The sequence below is a fragment of the Camelus bactrianus genome, chromosome 31 (genome assembly GCF_048773025.1).
Source record: "Camelus bactrianus isolate YW-2024 breed Bactrian camel chromosome 31, ASM4877302v1, whole genome shotgun sequence".
Taxonomy (NCBI): Eukaryota; Metazoa; Chordata; class Mammalia; order Artiodactyla; family Camelidae; genus Camelus; species Camelus bactrianus.
Window position 1 is genome coordinate 20,347,486 of NC_133569.1, and position 13,611 is coordinate 20,361,096.

At 52.9% G+C, this 13,611-nt stretch overlaps 1 protein-coding gene across 2 annotated transcripts in view; it reads left to right on the forward strand.

Annotated features, from left to right (window-relative positions):
• The window catches only part of LOXL2 (lysyl oxidase like 2), an 89,639-nt gene that overhangs the window by 49,158 nt on the left and 26,870 nt on the right, over positions 1-13,611 (forward strand). Inside the window, exons 4-6 of one of the 2 annotated variants that reach the window (XM_010954969.3) lie at positions 105-316; positions 6,653-6,875; positions 10,287-10,470. In XM_010954969.3, coding sequence (XP_010953271.3) covers positions 105-316; positions 6,653-6,875; positions 10,287-10,470 — 619 coding nt within the window. Of the gene's footprint in view, positions 1-104; positions 317-6,652; positions 6,876-9,641; positions 9,912-10,286; positions 10,471-13,611 lie in introns of those variants that run through there. The other variant, XM_074355625.1, reaches the window with a different exon arrangement.

Consider the following 13,611-nt stretch of genomic DNA (forward strand, 5'->3'; position numbering starts at 1 on the left):
CCCCTGCAGGACCAAAGGGGAGAGGCAGGCTATAGCTGAGTGCCCAGGCTGTTGTCACCTCTCCACGGCCAGAGTAGGAAGGTAACCCATCTCCTTCCTCCTAGAACATGAACATCCAGGTGGAGGACATCCGGATCCGAGCCATCCTCTCCGCCTACCGCAAGCGCACCCCGGTGACAGAGGGCTACGTGGAGGTGAAGGAGGGCAAGACCTGGAAACAGATCTGTGACAAGCACTGGACGGCCAAGAATTCCCGCGTGGTCTGCGGCATGTTTGGCTTCCCTGGGGAGAAGACGTACAACACCAAAGTGTACAAGTAAGACTGCTGCGGAGAGTGTGGCTTCCTGGGCTCTGGCCCTGCCTCGTTGTAAGAGTAATCTCTGCAGGGTCCCGGGCCCCCGGGGTCCCCGCAGCAAATGGTTATCCTGAGAACCCTGGGATTTTGCATCAACTGTTAGGAAATTGAGAAACTGATCCATTTGATTCGGTCACACACATCCTGAGTAAATCTTGCCATCCTGTTATAGGTTCCAAAGTTAATATCTCCCAAGGGGAAAAGGAGATTTAGAGTAATTTGGCCAGAGTGTGTGTCTAGTGAAGGGTTTTCAGCCCATGACAAGCTGGTGTATCGTCTGGTCGTGGGGTCGTCCTACCTCCTCTCGTGAGGGTAATAATCATCTGTTTTTACAGAAGGCTTACTGTGTGCCAGGCTCTGTCCTTAGTCCTTAATCCTCACAACACTAGGAAGCAGGGGTCTATTTCAGAGTTGAGGAAATGAAGTCAGAGAAGGATGACAGAACTAGAAAGGGGCAGATCCAGGATCCAAACCTGGGTCCCCAGTGACAGGGTTCAGACTCCTCCAAGAGTGCAGACTGACAAGACTACCTCTCTCCTTTCAAGCCAAAGAGAGAAGTGGCTTTCAAGCCAGGAGACGGGGGCTCCACCCCAGCTCTCCCTCCAGATCCCTGGGGTCAGTGCAGGCTGCGTCCCTGCCTGGGCTTGGCCTGGCTGCCTTTGGTCAGAGCCCCCAGTCCACCACGAGGATGAGTGCTGGCAGGGGAGCTGCCCAGCTGGGCAGGCGATCAGAGTGGTGATTCCCACTCCAGCCACCCCCAGACATGGCCCAGACCTTCCTGTTTGCACAGGGCAGAGTGAGGGGGGTGAGCAGGGTGGTCCCCATCCTCTAAATAGTTTGGTGAACCCCTGCCAGCTGGCCAACTCCTCCCCTGGAGACACCATCTCAGCTTTTCCTTCCAATTAGAGCCAAGAAAAGCAAGCCCCCTTCCTTGACAGACCTCCTACCTGCTGGCCCCACCAGAGCCCCCAGCCTGGCACAGGTCTGAGCCCAGTCCTGGGAGCAGAAAGTCTGCCATCAGCCCTGCCCAGAGCAGGATGGGGTGCCATCCTGTTCAGATGGCATTTGAAAGCCACCTTCTCAGTTGCAGAAGGTCCAGAGTCTTGTTCCTGGTTTTGAAGAGAGATTGCAGATCTCAGATCCCTTTTGGCAACTGGGCCCAGGGAAGTCCTCTCATGTACTGGATTTTAAACCCCCTCCTGGCTCCTCCCGCTCTGTCTGTGGCTTTGCTTTTTCAAATGAGGGCAGGAAAAGGCTTCCAAGGCTGGGAGGCATCCGAAGAGGTGGTGGTGGGCAGTCCCCTCAGCCAAGATGGGAGACGATTAACAGACACTGGAAACCAGCTCCTTCTCCAGCCCTCTCGCTGGAGATGGTGTAGAGCAGCCGTGGTGGGTAAGCGAAAACCTTCTGGGTCTCAGCTTGTCTTTGACATCATGTGTTAGTCTCTGAGATGCTACTGACAGTTGAGCCCCAAAAGGGAGAGGCGTGCTGGGAAGAGTTTCTGTGCCTCAGTGGCACTGTTAGTGGCTGAGATGGCAGCTGGGAGGCGGACTGGGGAGAAGCTGTTAGGGAAGAGTGGGGTCCTTGGACGTCCCCTAGCCCAGCCCTCAGGCTGCGCAGGAGGAGACCCAGGCCTGAAGGGGCCACAAAGCAGCTTCTGCCAGAGCTGCTCCAGGGAGTGCTCTCCGCACTTCAGACCTGGCTCCAGCTTTGCTCCGCCCTGGAGGCAGGGCCTATCTGCTCCCCACAGGCCCTCCCCAGGGGCTGACTGGTAAGTCTGAGAGCCGGAGCAAGACTGGCCTGGGGACAGGGCTATCTGTGAGCCCTGCTCAGAGACTGAGGACAACAGAGGCCTCAGAGCCAGAGTGACGGCCACACTCTGCGTGGTCCCTGAATCCATGCCTTCCAGTAGCATCTTTCCCCACCACCCTTTCACCCTTCCTGCTGCCTGTCACTGCTGTTGCTGACATCACGCCCCCAAGGCAGGCCTCGGGGAGGCCTTCACTCTAAGAAGTGATTCCAGCTGGGGTGGGTTAGTGATCTCCAGGCATCCACCAGGCCCCTGAGGGAAATTCACCTGGGCAGCATCTGAGGCCTCTCTAGCCTGGCTCCCTCCACTAACCTGCAGGGTTGGTGGCTTTACTCAGTGGCCTTAGAATTATCCCCAAGGCCAGGACTAGAACTCTTCATCAGAGGCTCTGCTTGTCATCCACCCCTGACTCCCCCCACCACATCAGAAGAGTCTGGCGGGGTCACTCACAGGTCCGCCAGAGGCCTCTGCATTCATAGGCTCGCCCCAGAGTGAGTCACGAGCTGACTTCTGTGCTGAACTGGGGAGCCACACACGTACCTCTAAACTGATGAAGCCGAAGTCTCAGGGCCCATCCCCCAGGGCCAGGAACGTTTCGTAGTCCTTTTTTCCTTTCTTAAAACAGGACCCCAATATTGATACTGATTTGTGGATACGAGCTCACTAAGCAGATGCTGTGTCCCATGTCGCTTCTTGGGAGTCAGGAGGGTGCACTAACACTTCGGTAGGTTGGATGAAACAGAGACCCGAAGGAGGCCCCCCACAGCGAATCAGAGATGCCTGGACCCCTTGGTTTCATGTAGAGGAAGGGGTACAGAGGCTTGGGGAGACTGGAATGTTGGAGTGGAATTGTCCTCTAAGACCTGTTCACCCACCCTGGGAGGGTCCAGAGACACACTGTTTGCCATGACTGCGAGGAATGAATTTGTGAGGGGAGCCCTGGCATTCTTAAGAGTCCCTGACCACTCTTCTCTGTAAGCCAGACCGAATGCTGGAAGCTGTAGTCACTGCAGGTTGCAAAACCTCAATGCAAGGGGAGTAATTGGATTCGGGGAGTGGTCAGGGCCAACTGACAGCAATCAAGGTCAGAGGAAGGTGGGCATGGCTGCCGCATGGCCAGCAGAGTCAAAGCAGCCATCAGACCAGTCCGACTCCCGCAGGCCCATGGCGTTGGCTACTTGATCTCATTGGCTGGATCCTGGTGCTCCCAGAAGTAAAACAGGAAGCCTACTAAATTTTTACTTGATCTGTAAAAGCAGGAACGTTCTAAGTCAAGAGAACAAAAATCTAACCTGAATCATAAAAGCAGACAATCGTGGCCCCTCCATCGTTTTCCAGGCCTAAGCCAGTTTACAGACCCAGAAACCCTTGAATGAAGAAAAGAAGGGGGGGATCCCCCTTGAGGAAGGACCGTGGCACACTGCCAAAAATTTGTACTGTTAGTCATTCCCCCAGCCTTCCTCAAAGGGACCTACGACCTTTTCCCAAGGTCACTGGGCATTGTGGAAAAGGAAATAATCAGAACTTTCAGGAACCCATGGACACCAGCTCTGAACAGAGATTGATTCCAGGGGCCCAAACATCACTGTGGCCCACAGTTAGAGTGTGGACGTCAGGTGACCAATGGCGTTTTAGCTCAGGTCCGTCTCACAGGGCCTCGGTGGGTCCCTGAACCCATTCTGTGGTTACCTCCCTAGTTCCAGAATGCATAACTGGAATAGACATATTCAGTAGCTGGCAGAGTCCCTACAAAGTCTGGCTCCTGTCTTGACTTGGGGAGAGCCAGGAGGACTTCTGAATTTTAGTTGAAGCAGTTCAGTTCAGTGTTCTTCCAGCTACCCAGCCATTGGCCTAGACACCTCCTTCTCAAGCAGGCTTCCTGCTTGGCCAAGGCTCTCCTCTAACTCCAGTCACCCACCAATCACCAGGCCTGGAGGGGGCTGTCCACCCATCCTCCCCAGCGCCTCATCTTTGCATCCCCTGGGGCCTGTCCCGAAGTGAATCACGGGGGCGGGGTGGGCTGCCGGTGGCGGAGGCCTGTGGAGGATCACAGTTGAGTTCCTGTGAGCTGACGTAAGAGGGCAGGGGCCTGTCTGGGGAAGGAGGAGCAGCTCTGTGTCTGCTGAGGGTGCTTCGCTCTATATTAAGAACTTAGTACCTCTGTGGCCTGGGAGAGGGTGGTGGTCACTGAAAGCTGGGAGCAAGAAGGTGTTCCAGTTCAGTGAGGTCTGACCACTCCTTGTGCAGCTGACATCCCCTGGGTGTGTTCTCTGGCCTGATTGTGGGGAGTCATAACAAGCTGTAACCACCCCCAGCATGTTCTCCAGTCCGATGTGGGGGTGTCATGGGAAACAAGCTGGAGGCTGTGTTTCCAAGTGCAGGGCCTTCCAGGAAGTGGGAAAAGGCAGTGGCTCTTGGAATCATTAACAGTCCTCTGGTGTAGCTCTCTGCTCTGGCTGTAGCGATGTTGAGCACACACTATGAATTTTTCCGAGATAGTCCTTTTTCAAAGATTCTGTCATTGTACCCGCAGGTACAGTAGAATTATTACCAGTCACAATTTTTAGTTAAGGAAAGATATTGGGAGCATCTGTAGGGTTTCTCCTTCCTCTGAGACAACGCAGAAACTTCTCATTGACTCTGAGACAACGCAGAAACTTCCAGGCCTACTAGACCAGCAGGGACAGACCCGCTTCTGCGCATTCAGGGCCAGCCTGCCCTGGGCCTCCGCTCGACTGGGCAGCTGCATGCTGTCCAACTCTGCCTGGCAGCTCACTGAGCTCTGCCAATCAGGGGCAAGCACACAGACCCCAAAGACCCAAGACAGCACAGGAGGACAGGGCGTCCTCCCCACTCTCCCCTTTTTCAAATCCGGCCATCATTCAAGGCCCAGTTCAAACTCAGTCTTCCAGGAAGTCATCCATCATCACTGCAGCCACAGGCTCCCTCCCTTCTCTCATCTCTTCTTTTTTTCCTTTAACCAATATGGTTTTTATTTATTTAGAAACATTTAGGTTTGTAACTTACATTTAAGTAAATTTGTAAATGCTGGGCACTGTGGTAAGTGCTTTACAAGTATTAATTCATATAACTTTCCTACCAATCTTATGACATAGATCCCACTGCCACTTCTGATTTGGAGATGGGGAAACTGAGGCACAGTTTCCTTTCCGTTAACTGAGTCATTACTTGTTGATTGGTTATCATTTTAGAAAGGACTTTGACTCACCTTGATCCATATTCTGCCTTCCAAAAAAAAAAACACCAAAAAAACACACAATATAGCCAAAGAGCTTCCCTAGGATGTGACATGGAGACAGCCTCGTCCCACCGACTCCTGGGTGAAGATTTGGTGTGGTCTGTGGCTGAGTTTCATCACCATTGTAATTTCCACAACAAAGCCAATTCAGCAGGTGGGGTAATTCGTCTGTTCTCATTGTTTCTCAGTGGATTTGCACCTTTAATCTTGTCTATCATTGTGAGAGTTTTATACTCAACTTATCCTGCTCATCAACAAAGGGAAATAAAGACAGGGAACCACAACAGATCATGTTAAAGTGACCAACCATTCCATTTGCCCAGGACTGAGGGGTTCCTGGGACCAGGGCGCTTATCTCTCTCTTTTTTTCTTAATTGATCAATTAATTAATTTATTTATTATTGAACTATCATTAATTTACAGTATTGTGTTAATTTCAGGTGTACAGCAAAGTGATTCAGTTTTATATGTATATATTCTTTTTCAGATTCTTTCCCATTATAGGTTATTACAAGATATTGACTATAATTCCCTGGGCTACACTGTAGGACCTTGTTGTTTATCTGTTTTATATATAGTAGCGTGTATCTGTTAATCCCAGACTCCTAATATATCCCTCCCCCTCCCCTTTCTGCTTTGGTAACCGTAAGTTTGTTTTCTGTGTTTGTGAGTCTGTTTCTGTTTTATAAATAAGTTCATTTGTATCACTTTTTTAGAGTCCATGTATAAGTGATATCATAGGATATATGCCTTTCCCAGTCTGACTTACTTCACTTAGTATGATCATCTCTAGGTCCATCCATGTTGCTGCAAATGGCATTATTTCATTCTTTTTTATGGCTGAGCAATATTCCATTGTATTCATCTCTTTTAGAGCCCTTTTTGCACTTTGTATTTACAGGCTTAGTATTATCTCACTACGCTGAGTTAGTCTTTTGTCTCCTAGACTGTGAGCTGCAGGGGGCAGGAGGCCATGACCACCCTTCCAGGTCCTGCTCCCCAAGGCCCAGAGCAGGCCCTGCATGACCAAGGTGCTGAGGTACTTGCAGACTTTCTGGAGCAGGACTGGGCTCCAAGAGCAGGGACCATGCCCGTCTGGTTCCACCACCAGATCCCCAGCAGCCACACAGTGGCTGGCCCTGGGCAGGGGCCCAAGGCCCAGTCATGGAAGGAGGGAGAGGTGGGCACCACGATGCCCCGGTCACCTGCCCCGTCTCGCCTTCCGCAGGATGTTCGCCGCCCGTAAGAAGCAGCGCTACTGGCCGTTCTCCATGGACTGCATGGGCACGGAGGCCCACATCTCCAGCTGCAAACTGGGCACTCAGGTGTCACTAGACCCTGTCAAGAACGTCACCTGTGAGAATGGACTGCCGGCTGTGGTGAGTTGTGTGCCCGGCCAGGTCTTCAGCCCTGATGGACCCTCGAGATTCCGGAAAGCCTACAAGCCAGAGGTGAGGACGAAGCAGGAGTTCTGCCGCTTGGCACCTGGAGGGGCGGGCTGGTGGTTAAGTGAGCAGACAGGGACCCCCAAGAGAGGTGAAGAGAGCCTGCCCCAGCTCAGACCACTTTTCTAGAGGGCAGGAAGGTAGAGGACCCTGTCAGGGCCAGCCTCACCAAAAGATGCCACCTCTAGGGGTGACAAGCAGCTGGGCCCCTGCCCCAAATCGTTAGCACCCCCACCTGCCCTTCCAGCACTGCTGCTCCACTTCCCTCCCCAACCAGAGTCCCCTTTGTAGAGGACAAATACCCAGGAGAGGACTGTGCCTCATTGCTGACCATCACAGGCGCTGTGCACGGTCTGTGGACCCGTGCAAAGGGTGGGGTGAGGGGCGAACACCTGGGGTTCCTGCACGATTCCCGAAGGAATCAAGCATCCTGGAGACAGGACACAAACCTCAAAAGCACATGAAATCAGCTACAAAGGTTTTCAAACATCTTTTCGTTTATTCTACAACAGAAAGAATAACAATTTTTTAAAAGCTTCCACCAGGGTAGTAAATGGGAATGTGCCGTCACTGTATTACCTGTACCCGCTCTCACGTTGTATGTTTGTGAACCAGCACATGTGTGTGCGTGTGAGTGTATGCAAGGGATGTCGATGTACATCTGTTCACATAAATTATCCCCATTTCAACTGACTGCATCACCCCAGCCCTGGCAGGCTCAGCACGTCCCCTGAAGAAGAGAAAGTGTCCTATTCTGATCTTCCCTCGTAAATCATTAGGAGGCTTTTCTTTGTCCTCCCCTCCTGTTTTCATAGCCCCACAAAGGGTCTCTGCTATTTTGGGCCAGTGCGTGGGAATAGCACCTGGGAAGAGGAGAGGGCGGGCAGGAAAGATAGTTAATCATTTCTTAGGGAATGATTCCTGTGCCAGATAAAACCTGATTACTTGGGAATCGGTGCCCTGGGCTGGAGTGAGTTCCAAGTCAGCTCTGATCACCTCAGGGGTGAGAGGAGGGAAGAGGGCTCTGATGGGGGCGGGTGTCAGCTGGGTCCAGGAGATGGGGCTGGAGTAGCGGCCCCTCCCCAAGCCGAGGCAGCCTCATTCTGTGTCTCCTGTTCCCTCTCCCTGTCTCTGCCCCATCTTTCCCCTCTGCCGTCTCCAGTCTCTCCTCTCCATCAACATCAAACGACCTGCTCTCGGGCAAGGGGTGATAACATTCATCCCCTGGAAACTAGGGGAGGAGCCAGATAAACCACACTGGGTGCCCCCTCCCAGGCCAGGGTGGTGTACTTGGACACAAGAAGAAGCTTTAAAGGAAAGGAGGGAAATGAACGCAGCAAGCCCAGCCATCAACCAGAGGGTGCGGGAACTAATGGGGATGTCTTCTTGGCACTTCCAGCCGGCAGCCAGCCCTGCCCCGCTCCGTCCCCACAGGGGCCTCTAAGGTGCACAGACCCCACCACACATCACACATGTGCAGCCAGGCCACACAGGCACTCCTGGACAGGGCCAGCCCCCCTGCAGCCCCTTGCTTGCCCCTCTGCCAACGGGATGTGACGGCCACATCCTTTCTACAGCCTCAGCCTGGGCCTCTGAGCTTTCCTCATGTGTCATCCAGAATACCAGGCCTACTGTTTTGGAATTCCTCTTACTGTGTGGTTGAAAGCAAAGGAATCAAGTTCATACCAAACCAATTAAAAAATAAAAATAAAAAGAGCAAGCGAGGGTTACATCACATTTTCCCCTGTTTCTTTCTTTCCTCCCAGGCCAGCTGACTCTGCCTGGCCACTGCCAGCTGCAGCGAGGTTATTTAGGACTCTGCCTCTTAAGTTTGGGTCACAGATGGTCCACTCCATGGGAAGGGGGCCCTGGAATCCAGCTAGGCAGCTTGGGAAGGGAAGTGGGGGAAGGGAGAGGTTCTACAGCAGTCCACGGCTGGGGCCAGTAGTCCTGTTGTGTTTTCTAAAGCTAGAATGAAGGTTCCAGAAGCCAGTGGAGGCTTTGTACCCCTCCTCGTCCCTCTTTTCTTCTCCCCCTAGTGCCAGGGTCAGTCCCTGAGGTCTGCAAATCTGGGTGCTGTCGCAGCACCCCACCCTGCCATGGCAGCCAGGAGGCACAGTCAGTGGCGGAGAGAGGTGTGGCCGAGTGGGGACCTCAGTTGGAGGATGGAGACACAGGTTCTTCTTCGATGCCTTGGCCCTCAAGGTGGCTGGTGTACATTAATGCTTGAAAAACACCACCTCCAACCAGGCCTGCTTTGAGTGGGTGGGATGAAAGGAGTCCCGGGCTGAGGACTGCACAGGTCACAGTAGAACAATGACTCTGGTCTGATCAACACAATTAGAAGGGCTGCCCAGTCACCCCTTACATCCTCTGTGTTAAATCAGACGGAATCAGCAGTAACTAAGAGCCTCGCAGCCTTCTGAGTTCCCCACCGCAACACACACCCACGTGCACACACACATGCATGCACAGAGGCTGATGCAAACCAGGGTATGTGGACAGATGGAGTTGAATGACCCGCCTCCCATCCTGTAAGGTGAGATTCAGTGGGATTAAGATGCTGGTGAAGAGTAGGTCTTACTCCTGTGCAATTAAGTAAACCTCATAAGGTGATTAAGGCTCCCAGGCTGTCAGTGAGCAACTGGGGTATTTAAACAGTAACCGCCCAACCCTCTCGGTGTATCTGGTGGGGCTGCATCTTCTGAAGAGTTGGGCTGATTTGGACGTGGAGTAGAATCAGGGTTGGCGGGAGCAGAAGTGGTAAACAGCCCAGCTCCAGGACAGATGTTGGTCTTAACCAGTGTGAGGCTCCCCATCCCCTGGCCACATCCGTTCTTGGCTGCCTTCTTGGCGAGGCCCCGCCCTCTAGCTCCCTGTCTTCTCCCTCCCTCATCTCATTGGCCTGCAGAGCAGGATCCTTGCCGAGTGATCTGTTTAGTGCCCTGGAGTCTCCCCCAGGGCTGGACCACAGCACTCCGTTACCAGCATGATAGAATTACGATAGAATTACCATCCGTTTGGAATCTGCAGACTTTGGGGGTAGGAGCTTCTTTCTGTAGCTCTGAAGCTTGAGGTTCTGGAGTGAGGGAGTGGAGGGAAGGGCAGGTGGTAAGGTCCTCGGGCTAGTATGGGGTGGGGTGACGAGCTGACGAGGGCTCCCGAGTGGTCCAGGGACGAAGCTCCACGAGAAGCCCGCGAAGGGAGCTCGCAGCAGAGCCAACAACGCAGAGGGAGCATGCGCACCACGCGGAGTGAGCATGCGCACTCCTCCCCTGTAGGGGGTGCGCACACACAAACCCGGCACGGCCGGCCCGAGCCTGGGGCCTGGGTTTGGAGTGTGGTGGTCGGGAAGGGAGGGGCGTACGCTGGGACCATCAGCGTCTCCGCTCAGCAGGAGCGTGTGTCTCTCTTCAGCAACCCCTGGTGCGGTTGAGAGGCGGTGCCAACGTCGGGGAGGGCCGCGTGGAGGTGCTCAAGAACGGAGAGTGGGGTACCGTCTGTGACGACAAGTGGGACCTGGTGTCTGCCAGCGTGGTCTGCAGGGAGCTGGGCTTCGGCAGCGCCAAAGAGGCCATCACGGGCTCCCGGCTGGGGCAAGGTAAGACCGGGGAGGACGTGCCGTGGCCTCCCTTCACGGACAGTGTCACGTGGGGCGCCTAGCTCCGCGCTGGCTGGCCTTGTGCTTTCCAGGCTTTTCTTCCTTTGCCTCCTCCCTCCAGCAGCTGCTGCTCTGTTGGAGGATGCTGGGCCTCCACCGCGGCGGTCGGAGCTGGAAGGGCTTTAGGGAACATCCAGTCCCCATATTATGGATTTGGGAGCTGAGGCCCAGAGATGATGAGACCACTTATTAGCAGCCAATGAATACTCTTCTGGAGGTCTCCCAGCTCTTAACCCTGTGCTTGCTCGCACGGCCCCACTGAGAATGCTGCAATTTCCAGGCCCTTCTGCCCAGAGGAGGCCTCAGAATTCATCAGGCTGTGGACCACCCTGGGCACAACAGAATCCCAGATGTCACCTTACTTTTCCACCCTGGGTTAGCACCACAAATATTCTCTCCCTGCCACTAGAGGTTGGGAACAGAATGCCCTTCGCCCAGTGTCATGAGACACTAACATAAGAAGTAGCCTGGTTTTTATTAAGTGTCCCAAACAAATGTCATTGGAGCAAAGAAGAAAAGTATTGGGAGGTTTTCAAGCAGGTCGCCCTGTTGAGAGGAGTGTTGTAAACATGACAAGACAAGGGACCGCTCTCCCTCCTGACCCCTGTGAAGAACACTGATCTCTGCCAACCCTGGTCCTACAGAGGGGGGAGTCCTCGCCCCCAGTAGACTCTGCGGCCCAGTGAGTGTCCAGCCCTCATCCGGAGAACTGTATGTTGAGCAAGGGAGACTGGAATCTTTTCAGTGTCAACCCCCAGGGAGGCTGCTGCCAACCAGGGGCTGCCGTAGTTGGGAGGGGTGAGGAAGAAGGAGAGTGGGATGCAGGTGAAGGGGGGAGTGTCCTATCCTGTGGGGAGAGGATGTTTCCATCAGTCAGAATAGGACCATTGTCCCACAGCAAGGAATGCGGTGAGGTCACTGATCACAGCCTGGAGGAAATAATTGCCCAGGGGACCCGGGAGAGATGGCACTGCTGCAGAGGGGCTCAGTGGTCATCCAGTCCAGTGGATGAGGACTCTGAGGCTCCAGAGAACGAGCCTGAGATCGGCCGATAATTAGTGGCAGAGAAAGACTGAAAGTCTTCTAACTCTCAGATTTGGGCTTGTCCCCCTACTTACCTGTCTCAGCCTGTTCGCATTCAGGACACCTCTCTATCTCCATTCTCTAATCCCTGCAGGCTTCCTGGGGTGCGCTGAAGTTTGGGGGTCTAGGGTGGACTTGAACATTGCACCGTGCTAGCAGGCAGTTATGCCACGTGACAGACCTCACCCCCCACCTCCCAGTGGTGAGCTCTTCTGGGTTCCCTTGGATCTTGAATATTCCCATAGTCCGTGGTACTAATTGGCTAATGTGTTGGTTTGTGGTCTCCCAAGGCCTACAGGACAAAGACCACTCATGCTGAGGAATAAACAAGCACTGGATGACATAAACATTCCATTTATCATGGGCGTGTGCTATTTGACCTAATTATTTCACTGCCCAGAGCTGCCAAAGGTTTCCAAGGGCCTATGGAACTCTGGGAGAAAGAGACATTTGGCATTTTCAGTGCTGTTCTTGAAAGAACCATTGGCTGATTTATTATCTTCTACCATGCGGGGCAGATCAACTCTGGTAGGCAGAAAGGGAAAAGTCCACATTCAGTGTCAAGTCACAGAGCAGACAGGGTCAGTTCTCAGTCCTGGCTCCAGCCGGTGGATCCAGTGACCACACCCACAGTGAGGGTGGTGACAGGGCAATGCCTGAGAGTCTGGTAGGCTGAGCCCTCGTCCCAGCCCTGCCACCTACATGCTCGGTGACCTTGAGCAACCTTCTGGGCCTCAGATTCTTCACCAGACTCACAATGTCTGAGGTTCTGTCTCTCTAGCCTCCTGTAATTCTGAGACCTGCTCTCATCACCAGGATGGATGTTAGGGCAGAAGCAGGCACTGCACTCTGTGTTCTGAGACCCTGTGAACGCATGTGGACTCCAGCTCTCTGTTTATACACCTGCCTGCCCCCACGCCCCACTCACAGCACTGTGGGAATATTCATTTTATGAAGAATGAATGAATGAACGAATGAAGGTGTAAGTTCCAGTTGCGTAAGCAGGGTCAGCTGAACAAACTCTTGGTAGAGAAGTTTCAACGTTCCAGACCCAGCTGTCCATGAGACATATAACGTGAGCCATGTATGTGATGTTACTTTTTCTAGTAGCCGTGTAAAGAACAAAGAAAAAGAAACAGGTGAAATTCATTTTAATAATCTACTTTCCTTAACCCAGTATATCCAAAGTATAATTTTAACATGGCAATCGGTAGGACTTTGATTACTGAGATAGTTCACGGGTAGTGTGCTAACTCTCTGAAATCCAGGGTGTGTTTCTGCACTTGAAGCCCGTCTCAGGCTGGACTGGCCACATTCCAAGTGCTCAGCGAGGCAGTGGCTGCTGCACTGGACAGGGCAGCTCTAGAGCTGTGCCTTTCAAACCCGTTTGCCTGATATCCCCAATCAGAAATACTGACAGAGCATGCTGTGCGTGTAACGCTGAAACAGAAGTCTCCGGAAATGGTGCTGACTTTCGTAACATGCAGAGCGCTGTGCCTGTCCTAACCGATTCCACTGTGCTCCTAAAAATCTGGTGGTGATACTTCAATTAAAAAAGAAAAAATAAAAAAATCTGGTGGCAACCTGCAGAGTCTATTGTGGGTCCAGAGTCCATAACATTGTTCTGAGGGGTTGGATGTGGCTTCTCCCCAGCATCCTGTTTCTGCCCCAGGCCTGTGGGGCTGAAGCTACTCTCAGACTGAGGCTATTTTCTAGCATAGGGTTTCTTCTCTTGACTCTCTTGAATGAGCTTCAGAAACTCAGCAAGATCAAGCTGTGGGGTCAGATTGCCTGGTTTGAATCCTGGTTCCTCCGTCAGTCCAGTTATTTAATCTTTGGTCCCCGTTGGGGACCATTTTACTGGGTTGTTGGGATGATTAAATGAGTTAATATAAATGATGTGTTTAGGACAGAATCCAGCACATGGTAAGTGCTCAGTAAATATTAGATACCATCACCATCACCACCACCACCATCACCACCACCACCACCACCACC